Source organism: Aspergillus campestris (assembly GCF_002847485.1).
Source record: "Aspergillus campestris IBT 28561 chromosome Unknown P168scaffold_1, whole genome shotgun sequence".
Taxonomy (NCBI): Eukaryota; Fungi; Ascomycota; class Eurotiomycetes; order Eurotiales; family Aspergillaceae; genus Aspergillus; species Aspergillus campestris.
Window position 1 is genome coordinate 2,128,869 of NW_020194336.1, and position 13,667 is coordinate 2,142,535.

The window sequence follows — 13,667 nt, forward strand, 5'->3', positions numbered from 1 at the left end:
CTTGATTACAATAAGAACAACCGGACTCTACTGACTATGTACTGTCTTACTTGCGAACAAGCGTCGCTCCAAAGCGTTGAACCACCGCGCTGGCTTTGGCCGGATCAACACAACATTCCAGCAATGCGAGTGCCTGAGGTTGTTCGCGTGCCCGAGAAAAAGCTTCATGGAGTTCCCTCTGTGAAGTGATCTTCGTAGCAAACATCGCGTGCGGTTCAGAGTCGGATTTTGAGCATGAGCCCTTCCAAACAGCTTCTGCAAAGGCCGTGTAGTCCCAGCCTCCAATCCGGTTATATGGACCGTGGTGGATTGCATCCTGCAATGGTGAGAAAATTAGCGACAACAAAAGGCTATGGTAGGAACTCACTTCGATTTGATAACCCGAGTTATTGACAATGACGACAATGGCATTGAGCCTATAGCGGATCATAGTGCTGAGTTCTTGGCCCGTCATTTGGAAGCTGCCGTCCCCAATGACGACGATGGCCCGGCCATCTGGCCGAGCAAGTTGGCATCCCATCGCGGCGGGCAGAGACCACCCGGTGGATGAATACAACAGTTGGACCTGAAAGTCTGCTTGCGGGGGCAGCCGAACGCGGCTTGCCGCGAACCAGCTCTCACCAGCGTCGGCAATGATTGTATCTGCTGGGCTAACAAAGCCAGTGAGTGCTTCCACGATGTCGTCGAGGCACACTTCAACGTCGAGGGATGCATTGTGCTGTTTCGCCGTGCCTTCTCGGCGATGGTGCTCGCAGATATTGCTGTGCAGAGTGATGTCCGACGCATAGCGGGCCGGGATGTCTGACATGATAAGAGACTCTACAAATGTCTTGGTGCAGATATTGGTGAGCTCACGCCCATCTGGAAGCTGTATTGAGCTCTCATCAATAGCGAGCATGCGACTGCGCTCTTTTTCCAAATCTATCGCCTTGAGGGTGTGAAGGTCGTTCCAGCGGCATCCCAGGGTGACCCACAGGTCAGCCGCCCTGACTGTTTCTTCCACACCCGGATCAGAGACAATGGACCAGAAAAGTTTTCCACATTGTGGATGGGTCTCGCTGATTCGAGATTTCCCGTCCAGTAGATAAAACGCAGCACACCCTAGTGCACTGACTAGGCGATCTATAGCTTCCACAGACAGGACGCTGCGCAATCCACTTCCCACTAGAATGACCGGCCCTTGCGCAGCCATCCATGTGTCCCTGAAAAGATCAATCGCTTTCACGTTCTGATCCAAAGTTGGTGCAGCCTCAGCGCAAGGAATCGGGGCGATGCAGGACGTCTGAACAAAATCCCTATGGACAAGGTCGACGGGAATTTCAATATAGACCGGCAATGAGGCGCTGCGGCACTTCTGCAAAACGTTGTCGATATCCTGGGGACAGCTATCATTGTCTAGACGAATTGAAGCACAGGTGACGTTGCGGAACATGCGCAAGGACTGTTCCTTGTCTGCGAGACCCAGCGAGTGGTGGACCCTCCCCCCGTGGCCGTAATTCCGGGAATCAGGACCTCCGCAGAGCACAATCACCTTCAGGCCTTCCGAGTAGGCTCCCGCAATGGCGTTCAGGACCGACATGCTCCCAACCATGTATGTGACTACGACAACGGCGATCTTGGTATCGCTGGTACGGGCGTAGCCGTCCGCTGCGTATCCGGCGTTCAGCTCATTGCAGCAGTTGACCATGCGCAGGCGAGGGTTGCGGAGTAGCTGGTCCAAGAGGTCGAGATTGTAGTCACCTTAGAATAGACCGTTAGCACCCACATATCTGTGGCCAGGATGATACAAACCAGGAACAACGAAATAATCCTTGACCCCCAGTTCTTCGAACCTGTGGGCAAGTAGATCTCCGACTTTTCCCTCTTGATGCATTTTTGATGTCATGGAATTTAGATACTGGATCCGGCGCCCTCAGAACGAGAATATGTGATCCAAGGGTCAGGTTTCCAAGGCTAAAGGCACGTTGACCACCCTGTGCTCGATAGACGTCGTTAATCAAAGGGGCTTGACCGTCCAAGCCATCATTCGTCACCTGGAAGCAAGGGAGGGCTCCCTTGCCCTGCGACAGCTTTCTCGACGCGGAAAGTCGTCGCCGAGGAGCTTGACGCGCGAACGCGCATCTGCTTATTGAGCACATCTGGTGAGTTTGGCAGGAGGATGCGCTGGGAGTTGGTCATTTAACACTGGAAAATTGTTGGGATGTCAGTCAAGTTAAGCCCTATACCAAACGTTGGTCAACGTTTTGGCGTAGCGGTCTTGAGAAACAACCCGCAGGTCTCATATGGGTTCTCGCAGCGCAATAGTAAACGCGTATTACACCCAGTTTAGGGCCTCCATCGCAGCCTTCGATTTGTTTTCGCATTACAGCTCGAGGTTCCTTGAATATCAGACTGTCGGTATACCATCCTGATGGTTTGACTGAAGTAGAGCGACTTCTTCATTCTTGGTTGGTTGTCGCCGCGGATCTCACGTGGCTTCCGATTTGGGAACGACAAACAACGACCGCCCTGGACAGTTCATCATGAGCCTTGAATCGAAAGACTCCCTTCAACTTACACATCCCTCGCTTCCTATTTACGAGGCAGCCTATTTTACCATAAAGCAACTATTCTACCACTAGTTTCGTCGTAACAATCAACCGATGCGTCCTCAACTCCCAATCCTTCTCTCCCTTTCCCTTACGTCCGCCCTCCCCAGCCACCCTCAGACAACCGAACTCACTCCCCTCCCACTGATCGTCTGGCACGGCCTTGGAGATGACTTCCAACGCGATGGCATGAAGGAGATCGCCTCGCTGGCCGAGACCATCAACCCCGGAACCTACGTGCACCTCATCCACCTCGCACCGAGCGGATCAGGCGACCGCCAAGCGACCTTCCTCGGCAACGTCACGGAGCAGATCGCCTCCGTATGCGACCAGCTCGCATCGGACAATATCCTGCGCACCGCCCCGGCCGTCAACGCACTGGGTTTCTCACAAGGCGGTCAGTTCCTCCGCGGCTACATCGAGCGGTGCAACTTCCCGCCCGTGCGCAACCTCGTCACCTTTGGCAGCCAGCACAACGGCATCGCCGAGTTCCAGAGCTGCGGCTGGTCGGACTGGATCTGCCGCGGTGCCGAGGCGCTGCTCCGCTCCGGTCGCTGGTCGAACCTCGTGCAGTCGCGCCTCGTCCCCGCGCAGTACTTCCGCGACCCGGCTGAGCTGGACGCCTACCTCGAGCACAGCAACTTCTTGGCGGATATCAACAACGAGCGCGCCGTCAAGAATGCCACCTACGGGGAACACCTCGCCTCGCTCAATCGGTTTGCCATGTATCTGTTTGAGGATGACACCATGGTCCACCCGAAGGAGAGCGCGTGGTTTGGCGAAGTGAACGCCACCTCGGGGGAGGTTACACCGTTGCAGGACCGACAAATCTACAAGGAGGACTGGCTGGGTCTGAAGCAGCTGGATAAGGCCGGGAAGCTGGAATTCAAGACCACTCCCGGCGGACACATGCATCTGTCGGAGGAGGTGCTGGGCGAGGTGTTCCAGGAGTACTTCGGACCCGTGGAGGTTGAGCTTCCGCCGGTAGAGGCAGCGGAGAGGCCAGTCCTGGTGAAACAGGGGGAGTGATATATTATACATTGACGAAACTTCAACTGGAGTCAGTCCAGGCGCAGGCGAATGGTTTGATCCGAGTATGTGACATGCTGAGCATGCAATGATAGCTAGCATCTTTAGATCGATAATATGGACGAGTCGTGTCGAACGAAGACAGGGGAGACCAGAAGACTGACTACCTACTACGGAGTACTGCGATTTTCTTGTTACTACCGTGTATATACATACGTATGGTAGTGTAGACAGTACGACAGAACACTAACGAAGATCGATCAACTCTTTGAAACCAGCGACTAGCTAATAATAACCAGTAGTAATACACAGTATATATATCCCCAAACAGTTAGAACTAATAACCTAAATTCATATTCCAACTATACAAAAAACCCCGCTATCAACGCGAGGTATAATATAACAAAAATAAAACATATTAATGGACACGAGCGAGCCCTTCCCTATCCGGACGCTCCCCCGAAGACTAGATCCATGCACATATTGATAAAAAATGATACAAAAAAAAAAAAAATCAAAGCCAGCTTGAACGGTAGAATGAAACATGAAGGCTCTCTCTATTTCCGACGATTCGTGGAACATGCAAATGCCAATGCTAATGCCAATGCCATGTCGAGATGGCGGTGCATTGGTGAAATAAGAATGAGAATGAGGATGAGAATGAGGATGACATAGGAAAAGATAGAGAAAGAAAGTCTAGAATGATATGACACGGTGGACGAATCCGACCTTTGTTTTTCTCTCGTGGAGAAAGTAGAAGATGAAGGTGGAAGGAAAGTAAACCAAGATAGAGCCAAGAAGAAAAAATGGGAAGGAATGGAGAGGGATAGAAAAGAAAATATGTGCAGTGAGATGGACCATAATATGCCAATGTGAAAGAAATAAAAAAGAAGAAAATCAACAAGAAAGATATCCACAAAACCAAGAGCTGCCAATGTAATGGTGATCAGGCTCAGGTCGATTTCTAATAAGGCGGACGTCCGATCCCCCCGCTGACGCTCCGACGGCCGTTATAACCCCGTCGCACCCTGGCAGTGCTGGGACGGGCGTCGGAATTCATCGGCGAGAGGAATCCATCCAAGAGCTTTTGGACTTCGCGCCGCTGCTCCATGTCCGCGTCCTCGCCAGATCGATGGAGAGACGTGACGATGGAGAACTCGGCACCGTCGATGGTGGTGCTGGCGCCGTTGGCCGTCCCGTTAAGGCCGGAGCTGGAGCGGCTCTTGTGCCGGTCGAGCGTGTGGTTATACTGCGCGTCCGGGGCCCCTGCCGTGCCGTTTGCCAGGAACATGTTGGGCCCGGGTGCGGTCGACGGCCGGTCCGAGTTAAGGGATCGCTCTGAGTCGTTCGGGAAACAGCCGGGGATGGAGAGCGACGGGGGCAGTGGGGGCACGGGGGGGATTTGGGCTCCGTTTGGCAGCCGCTGAGACTGACGCCCGTCGGTGTCGGTCACGGGCATTTTGGAAGCCCGCGGTGTTTCCACGCCGTCTCCATCCATCTCCCATCCATCGCGCGTGATTTGCGGCCGGACGGAGCCGCCGTCGCCATCGAGTTGGGACAGCGAATATCCACTGACCATGCTCTCACTGCTGGAGGAACGGACGCTGCCCGTGGAGGCGAGTCGGCCCCGAAGGGGACTCAATCGTCGGTTCTGGTCGTCTTTGTTGATGGTGAGAGCCCGTCGCAATTCGGTGACATGGACAGGAGAGTCCCGGCTGGAATGGAAAGTGGACCGGGAATCAGTAGCGCTCATCCGGCGGAAGCTTTGCAGGCCTGCTGCACCTGGGTGGGCGGAGGCCGGGGAGTGGTTGGAAGAGGTGCTGCCTTCATTGCCATTCAGGTGCGCATGATGCCGCGCCGCCAGCGTGCCGGCTCGGGAGCCAGTGATCGACATGGCCTCGGTCTTCTCCCTGTCGGCAGCCGCCAAACAGGCTTCCCGGGACCACGTCGACAACATCTGCTCCTTAGCGACCAGCGGCAGAAGATTGCCGCGGGGCGGGGCCCCCGCCCCCGTGGCCGACACATGGGGCAGAACCGGCGCAGCGAGGTTTCGTCCCGGCGATCCGGGAGGGCTTTGAGCCGAGGAGAGGACGGAGTCATTGTATGCTTCCTCAATGCGGGACACAAATTCTGGGACCTCGCGGAACGGAGTCATAAGAGCCGGGTTCCCCATACTACCTTTGACGGCCGCGCGGCCGTGGTGCTGGGTGATATAGTGCAGGCTCTCGGCCGGCAATCGGATCTGCTGAAGCCACAGACACGATCGTTGCCTCTTTCCAATCTCATTCAAGATGTCATTGGTCACCTGGGAGCTTCCCAGCTGGAACCGCTCCGACAGCGCCCACAGATAGCCATGGACCAAGCTTCCAAGGTTGATCTGGGCCTCCGATGAACCCAGGCGGCCCATGTCGTCCTGAAGCCTTAAGATCATGGGGAACCCGAACCGGGCAGCGTTCACGCCGAGACGGTCAACGAGACTGGTGAGAAGGAGGTGAAGGAGCATGATTTCCGCTTCATCGGTGGCACACTCCAGCGCGATATCATACACGGTCAGATGAAACAGACGGAGGAAGTTCGACTGGGCCGCTTGCAGTGCCTTTTCCCTGTGGTTCCCGGACGGCCCACTGCGCTTGCCGGGCTGCTCGGCGATATCGGGAAGATCGCGCCGTGGCGACGGGCTGGAGAGTCTGCCAGCGCGATCCTTCACGCTCAAGTCGTTGTGGTTGGTCTCCAGCACCAGCCACGCCAAAAAGGCATCCGCATAGGCAAAACGGACCTCGCGTTCCGGATCGCGTAACAACCACTGGGTCCCCTGCCACGTGTGGATGCCCACCGGCTGTCGCGTCTCGACGACCGCTGATTCGGGCCTCTTCGAGCTCGCCACCAGTAGGACGCTTTTGATAGACTTCAACGCCGTGCTCTTGGCGTCGCCCTGGAGCGCCATGTGGTCGGTCTCTCCACCCACGACGGGGGTGGGTGACAACCCCACCGAGTCGGTCTGGATCGGGACCGATGCCGTTGCCGACTCATCCCCCGACGACGGATTGATGCGGGTCAGGATCGCCCGAATCATGTCGCTGACTTGCTCGCCGTAGTAGATGTGTGTCGCAAGGTCACCGATGCATCGCTGGAGGAGAGCGTGTAATTCCGACTTCCGAGCCGACAGTGCTTGACGATCGCGCTGCTCGAGTTCCTTGGCGGCGTCTGCTTCGAGGGCGGGCAAGGACGACACGTACCGCAAGAGGCCCAGCAGGATGTCAATGACGCTCAGCCCGATCATACTCACGGGGGATTTGAGCAGCCAATCGATCATGAATACGACAGTGAACCCCGCATCCAAGGGCTTGTCGGACGGCTTCGTATCCAGGAGGAATTCCATCGCAGCGGCCAGAATGATGAATCGCACTTGCACGGGGCACCATTTGGCGACGAGCTCGATCAGCGCCGTATCCCAGCTGTCCTTGGCGTCCAGCGACAAGCTTTGCTTGCTCGCCTGGCCCCTCCGGAGGATGAAGTCCAGCACGACCTTGGTGGTCACCCGGATCTGGCCGCGGCTGCTCCCGGTGACCACGATGCGTTCCAAGCATCGGAGGGCCAGCAGCCTCATATCCATCTCGGCCTTTCTATCGGCGTCGGCCGTGGAGCGCGCTGCCAGGGCCGGGTCGCCTTCCACAGTGTCCACGGTCTCCACGGTGGCCGTGCTGATCCTCCGTCGGTGGGTCGGGATGGGGTCTGGCCGTTCCGCCTCATGCAAGTGGTGCTCCAGGGTGGTGAGCAAGTCATCGTCGCCATTGTAGAGGTTCTCCAAGATCACGGGCAGGATGACCTTGAGCGAATCCCCCCCGTCGGCCGCGAGGCCCGCCTCCGAACTGACCACCCCCTGAATCGCCTGCAGGCCCACGTTCTTCCACCGGATGGACATCTGAGGGGTCTGGACCGTCTTCGGCTGGGGTAACCGTTGGGAGTCGGCAAAGCTCGCGTAGGTTCGCACGACTTCCCGGTACTGGCTGGCGAATTCTTGTTCGGCGGACAGCGCGGCCATGTCCTGATGCTGGCAGAGGGTCTCGAAGGTCGGGATCGAATCCTCCACCAAGGAGACCTCATTGGATCGGATGACGGTTTCGAGGACGGTCAGGACGGAGCGGACGTAAATCGGCAGATCGCGGGGGACTTTTTCGATCAACGCGCTGAGGATTTGAAGCGTTACCTGCACGTTTCTATGGTGGTTCACCCTGGTCAGCAATCAATCCATCCCCTATTTCCTTGCGACACCGCGGGACTGGTGCACTCACCCAATTTTACGACGCCACACGTCGCGAGCGGCCCGCTTCTCCAGGAAGGCGCCGACCTTGGTCAATTTGCTGCGGCGGGTGCTGACATAGTAGAGAAGGTAGGACAGTTCACTCGGGTTCGGTTTGACTTGCGCGATCCCTTTCTGGTATTGCGGGTAGCATTTCAGGACAAGGACCTGATGTTTAGGTCGACATTTCTGGCGAACGCCCTCCATTGGCGCGAGGGGGGAGGGGATCGGAAAAGGCTATACAAAAACGCGTGGTATACCAGGCGTGGTGGGAGAGACGGCGAAAGGCGTAATTTTGAGCCAGGGGTAGTCTGGAGGGAAGAAGAAGAAAAGCACTGGTCGAGTAAAGGAAAGGAGAAAGGAAAGGAATGGGAAGAAAAAAGTCCAGTGGGTGAGAGAGAGTCGTTGAGCTACGTTGGAAACCCTCCGTGCAACATCAGGGAAGAAGAAAGGCTGATGTCACCGCGACGGATAACGGTCGACGTGGAGGCTGGCTGGATTGAGGATGGGAAGACAAAAAAAAGGACCAGGGGAGGCGACTGGGGTGGGACTAGGGTCAGTGCGATCACGATGGGCGGGGTTGTCCCATCGGAACCAGATGGGAGAGAAGGAGAGGATTGAATTGGTTATTATTAGAAGGGAAAGGCAAAGGGGTTGACTGGGTGGAAGAGCTGAAAAAGAAAAGGATGTCAGAAAGGAAGAAGAAACCAATGATAGATTGAAGGGAGGCTTAGATGGGGTCGAAGTGGGTTTTGGGTATCGAGCTAAGACAGCTAGGGGAGGTGATCATAGCTGGTAGGTCGTAGTTATTGTCATCTTAACGATTGTAAATACTTACAAGATGGAAAGAACAAGAGGAAGAGAGAGAAAAGATTCGCCATGGAAAAGTGAAGATGAATTAATCAACTCGAGATACTGGATGGACGGCCTGAGGCGGCAATATCACACTATACGGGTCACTTCACCAAGTAATGGAGGTAACGATTCAGTTCGATCACTATATTCAACCACACTTTCTACCCAGATGAATTCATATGCATCTACGGATTACTCCATACTCTGCATCTAGATGCATATATCTTCCATCATTGAAAGCATTCTATACATCATCATCATCCAGGCTAACAGCCAAGACCATCCCATCCCAATCGCATCATTTTCCTAATCGTTCATAGCCACCCCACCTTTCCGTGGCACGGATTCTCAAGCCACATGATCCACCATCGCCTTCCCCTCCATCTGCCTTCTCGCCATTAAACGTTAATCGACCGGGAATACCAAACGCTGGCACTCCACAATCCGGGGTGAGACGGAAGGCAATTGGAGCTTAATTCCAGAGGTTGAGCGGGGCAAGTACTGAAGCTCTGGGGAAGCATCATCCTGTTGGGTGTATTTCGTACCGTTGGACTGGCGTCAGTCCACCATAGCCGATCCCGCGCATCGTCCAGGAGTACCTCGGTCACACATGAATGATGCGCCCGGGGGTTCTCCGACCCCACGGCGCCCGCCTGAGGATGCGCATATCTGGCATGGATCCCGTCGCGGTCGAAGCGTTCGGAAAATCTTTCACTCGACCAAGTCGAGAGGGTAAAACCTCAAAGTGTCGTGTGTGGAGGAGAAAGAAAAAAAAGTGAAAGTAAACAAAAGAGGTGAAGGGAAAGCTTCCCGGCCCCAAACGCCGATCGCAAGGACCAACCGTCTCTCTTTCATCGGACCAAGTGCTGCCTCATCACCGAGTCAACCTCCTTATGATATACCCCCATACCCTGTGGCTCACGCAACGCAAAAGCCACCAAGTAGACAAGACAGACACTAAACTTTGACGGCATTGTCAACCCCTTGCATTTCCTCGGAATTCTCCTGCTTCTCATCCGCTCCGTCCGTCTCCCCGGTCGGGACAGCCTGATCGCCCGCAATGCCCGCCAACCCTTCAATGACCTGGGGGCGGATGATATCCCGGCGAAACGTCTCCTCCTGAAGCAGTCGCAGGGCGCGCAAGGTCGCTCCGGGATGGGTCAGGAACTGGGCGTATTCGGGCGTCTTCCAGTAGGAGTAGAGGTAGGCGAGGTAGGAGGCAAAGGCCTGAGCGTCCGGATCCGGCGCGTCATCGTTATTGGCGTCCGTCTCGTCGGAGGTGCGCGAGATGCCCAGCAGGTTGGGGTAGTTCACGGCTAGGTGGGAGAGGTAGTATGGGTTGGCGAGGGCGGAGACGAACTCGAGCTCAAGGGTGAAGCGGGGGTGCGTGAGGGTCGGGGGAGGCTGTTGTTGATCCATTTTGTGAGATTCGCCGGGATCCCTTGGGGAATTGGGAAATCGTAGGTTTAAAGATGGGTGGGGGGGTCGGGGTGCCTTGAGATGTCGTGGTGACTAGCTCGGCTTGAGCTGGTCGGAGCTTAAGAGAGACAAAGAGAGAGAGAGAGAGAGAGGTCGGCAGTGCCAAGCCATAGCGGCTGAATTCATTGCGGTCCACCTGTCCCAGTTACTTCCCAGTATCCCCACTCGACCACCATTGCCATGCTGTACCGCTGATTGTATTGGATTTTGTGGAGAGGATGGTGTGCACTACCTGCTTTTCTTGCATTCATTCAATTCTGAACATGGCTCAGAAGATACTGGTTCCAGCCATCCGACCTGCCGAGCCTGATCTATATCAATAACGTTAATGATCATCGGGCAATTGACGCGTATGAAAGCAAGACCGGACGTGATTTCTCCTCGACCGTCTCTGTTTTCTACTACAATATGTCTAGAAATTGGATCGAATCTGATTGCGCCGTGACATTCGCTAACATGCATACAATCTCGATGGATTGCGATTTAATATATCCCGAGAGACAACAACGGTTCATGCACTATGAAATATTATCCGAACAACGCGCATGACTCAAAAGGAAGCTTCGAGGATAGAGTCTATTGCTCTTTTCTTCCAATCTACCAGGAAATAGACCTCCATACCAACAGGACAAGGATCTGGATATCAGCCAACCAGTTTGCAAGCTGCTCCACGTGCCTTGGCATGGTGGACGGAGCCAAGACCGCCGTGGCTTGGCGATGCCTTCCAATATCCTCAATACAGCGTCTTGTTTCGGCACGTGGAGGGCTGTCGATCTTTCGATTCGTTCGTGGATGAGTATCGAGGTCTTTGAGGGTCCTGGAACGACAAGGTGGGATTGGCATTGCTTCTGCCGTCATGCCTACGATGTCCCCTACCACGGTACTGTGACCACAAATATAACTAGGTAGTACATGGTATGTACCCGACCTTAAGCACTGCAATGTGTACTAGACCTACCATGCAAGAGGAACCACGACGGCAGTGGGGACTCCTTGGCAGTCATTTCCCCATCGTGCCAATCTCGATATAAAGCGCCTTATCCTTCGATCTTACATCTCTCCTTCTCCTTTTCTCGCACTGTCCGTTGATGCGATCTCCAGCTGCTATGAGGTTCCTACAATTCTCCGGTGTCGCCGTGCTGGTCTCATGCGCAGCGGCCCAGACCTTTCAGCGTCTTGGTGGCTGCCCGGATCTAGGCTGTGTTTTCCCTCCTGATCAGTATGTCAATCATGACAAAAGGAACCATGGTGACTGCATAATGAACTAATGCATTTCTCCTTCCATAGAGCAGACTTCCTCCCCGGCCAGTTCTTTGACATTCGTCTCGAGGTGCATTCGCCCGTCAACGGCTCTGAAGCTCGCAAGGGCGATCCCGACCCGGACTTCCAGTTCACTATCAACAAGAAAGGCGAACACCCCGTGCCTGTGACCGATTTCTTTGACGTCAAGGAGCCAAGTTTGGAAGCATGGACCTTCACTTGGTACGAAGGTGAGCTAGAGTGAGAGATCCCGCGTCGCCTCAAGCTAAATCAGAGTTAGACCTCTTCGCGGAGGATGCACACACACCATCTCTCGTCAACGTTACGTCCAAAGCCTACCGGCGGGTGGCGCTCTCCGAGCCCGGCGAATACGAGGCCACGTTGACCTACTATGGCAACCAGACAACCGTAGCCAACTGGCTCGTGCGAGACCTGTCGAGCAAACGGCGCGCGAAGAACGTGATCCTATTCATCGGAGATGGGATGACGACCAACATGATCACGGCGGCGCGTCTCCTAGCCCACCGCAGCATCAACGGCAAGTACATGACCACGCTGCAGATGGACCAGTTCCCCGTCCTGGGCCACCAGATGACCCATTCGATGGATTCGTTCATCACGGACTCGGCGAACTCCGCCACGGCGCTGTACTCAGGCCACAAGACGACGGTCAACGCCCTAAACGTCTACGTGGATTCCTCAGCGGACCCCTTCGATGACCCGAAATTCGAAACCATCTCGGAGATCTTCCGTCGCCGCTATCCCGACGGCGGCGTTGGTATCGTCTCGACCGCCTTCCTGGCAGACGCCACCCCCGCGGGCCTAGCCGCGCACACCAGCGACCGCGGAGAGTACGACCATGTGATCGGCGCCTTTCTGGAAGGTCTGCACTCACACGCCTGGACAGACTGGAACGGCCCGGATGTCCTTTTCGGCGCGGGGGCGGAGAACTTCCTGACGAGCAAGGACGCTCCCCGGGACTACTACGACCTGTTCGCGGAGAAAGGCTACAGCGTCAGCTGGAACAAGACGGCGCTGCAGTCGGCACCCAACGACCAACGGGCGCTGGGGGTCTTCCAGACGTCGAACCTGGCGACCTGGCTCGACCGGCACGTCTACCCGGACAATCTCCGCAACCAACACAACCACCCGGACGGGTCCGAGCGCGACGCAGACGACCTCCCAGGGCTCAAGGACATGACCCTCAAGGCGATCGACGTGCTGCACGAACGACACGGCGAGCAGGGGTGGTTCATGATGTCCGAGGCCGCCAGCATCGACAAGCAGATGCACGCCCTAGACTACGACCGGTCCCTAGGCGAGGTCCTCGAGCTAGACGACACGGTGCGGGCCACCATCGCGAAGCTCGAGGCTCTGGGCGAGCTAGACGACACGCTGATCGTCGTGACAGCGGACCACGGGCACGGGTTCGACGTGACGGGGTCGGTCGACACGGCGTACCTGAACGCGCACGACGACGACCGCAGCAAGCGCCGGGCAGTGGGGTACTACGAGAACTCAGGTCTCTCGCAGTACGCCGCGCGCGGGCCGGGGCGCTGCGGTACTCGGAGGGGGAACACTTCCCGGCGCGCTGGGACCCGCGGTACACGCTGCACTCCGGGGTGGGGGCGTTCCCGGACCGCCGGGAGAACTACCAGGTGCACCGTGAGGGCCGCGCGAGCCGGCGGTGCCGGGTCCGGAGGGCGAGTCGTCGTACGTGGCCAACTATAAGGACGCGGTGACGGGGTTCCTGATCAACGGCACGCTGCCTGTGGATGCGGCGGAGGGGGTGCACTCGCTGACGGATGTGCCGGTGTTTGCGCGGGGCCCGTGTCAGGAACTGTTTGGTGGGGTGTATAACTCGGTGGACGTGTTTTTCTACATGGCGGAGTGTTTGGGGCTGGCGGGGGCTGAATGAGTTATTGCTTAATATTTTATCTATGGCATTCGTATTTTCTCGCGTACAATGTGGAATATAAAGAGCGTTTGGTCATGCCTAAACCATGATCGAATGAAGAAGATTGATAATCCGTAATCATAGATGTGAAGAAGAGAGAGCAAAAACCATTAGTTATCAAGGCCATGACATTCTGATATATGTATCCGTACATCCACTTGACTCATACCGAGGTGGACAGACATCTATTTATCAAAGG

General features: G+C 55.8%; 5 protein-coding genes across 5 annotated transcripts; 2 read left to right on the top strand and 3 right to left on the bottom strand.

The window, feature by feature from the left end:
• Positions 1-39: 39 nt before the first annotated feature.
• On the bottom strand, positions 40-1,922 carry P168DRAFT_323572 (thiamine pyrophosphate-requiring enzyme). Its single transcript, XM_024840702.1, has 3 exons — positions 1,792-1,922; positions 368-1,740; positions 40-316 (listed from the first exon to the last, which is right to left on the bottom strand). The coding sequence occupies exons 1-3, from the start codon at positions 1,883-1,885 to the stop codon at positions 47-49; spliced, it is 1,737 nt and encodes a 578-aa protein (XP_024697037.1). The 5' UTR covers positions 1,886-1,922; the 3' UTR covers positions 40-46.
• Positions 1,923-2,546: 624 nt separating this feature from the next.
• On the top strand, positions 2,547-3,874 carry P168DRAFT_286559 (palmitoyl-protein thioesterase family protein). Its single transcript, XM_024836369.1, has one exon. The coding sequence runs from the start codon at positions 2,643-2,645 to the stop codon at positions 3,615-3,617; it is 975 nt and encodes a 324-aa protein (XP_024697038.1). The 5' UTR covers positions 2,547-2,642; the 3' UTR covers positions 3,618-3,874.
• A 707-nt stretch (positions 3,875-4,581) lies between these two features.
• On the bottom strand, positions 4,582-8,124 carry P168DRAFT_314539 (uncharacterized protein; the record flags this gene model as incomplete). Its single annotated transcript, XM_024839789.1, has 2 exons — positions 4,582-7,834; positions 7,910-8,124. The coding sequence occupies 2 exons, from the start codon at positions 8,122-8,124 to the stop codon at positions 4,582-4,584; spliced, it is 3,468 nt and encodes a 1,155-aa protein (XP_024697039.1).
• Positions 8,125-9,729: 1,605 nt separating this feature from the next.
• Positions 9,730-10,191, bottom strand: P168DRAFT_314540 (mediator of RNA polymerase II transcription subunit 31; the record flags this gene model as incomplete). Its single annotated transcript, XM_024839790.1, has 1 exon — positions 9,730-10,191. The coding sequence occupies one exon, from the start codon at positions 10,189-10,191 to the stop codon at positions 9,730-9,732; it is 462 nt and encodes a 153-aa protein (XP_024697040.1).
• A 1,166-nt stretch (positions 10,192-11,357) lies between these two features.
• P168DRAFT_314541 (alkaline phosphatase) lies at positions 11,358-13,429 on the top strand (the record flags this gene model as incomplete). The annotated part of the gene is made up of 4 exons (XM_024839791.1): positions 11,358-11,470; positions 11,539-11,741; positions 11,792-13,114; positions 13,182-13,429. 4 exons carry the CDS (start codon positions 11,358-11,360, stop codon positions 13,427-13,429), a joined length of 1,887 nt encoding a protein of 628 aa, XP_024697041.1.
• Between the last annotated feature and the right edge of the window lie 238 nt (positions 13,430-13,667).

Excerpts from the sequence above, each read along its gene's own strand:
- P168DRAFT_323572 (XM_024840702.1), bottom strand. The coding sequence starts at position 1,885 with ATGACATCAAAAATGCATCAAGAGGGAAAAGTCGGAGATCTACTTGCC. Across the intron at positions 1,741-1,791 it reads GGATTATTTCGTTGTTCCTG|GTGACTACAATCTCGACCTC; the intron begins GTTTGTATCATC and ends GTCTATTCTAAG. Across the intron at positions 317-367 it reads ACTCGGGTTATCAAATCGAA|GATGCAATCCACCACGGTCC; the intron begins GTGAGTTCCTAC and ends TCACCATTGCAG.
- P168DRAFT_286559 (XM_024836369.1), top strand. The coding sequence starts at position 2,643 with ATGCGTCCTCAACTCCCAATCCTTCTCTCCCTTTCCCTTACGTCCGCC.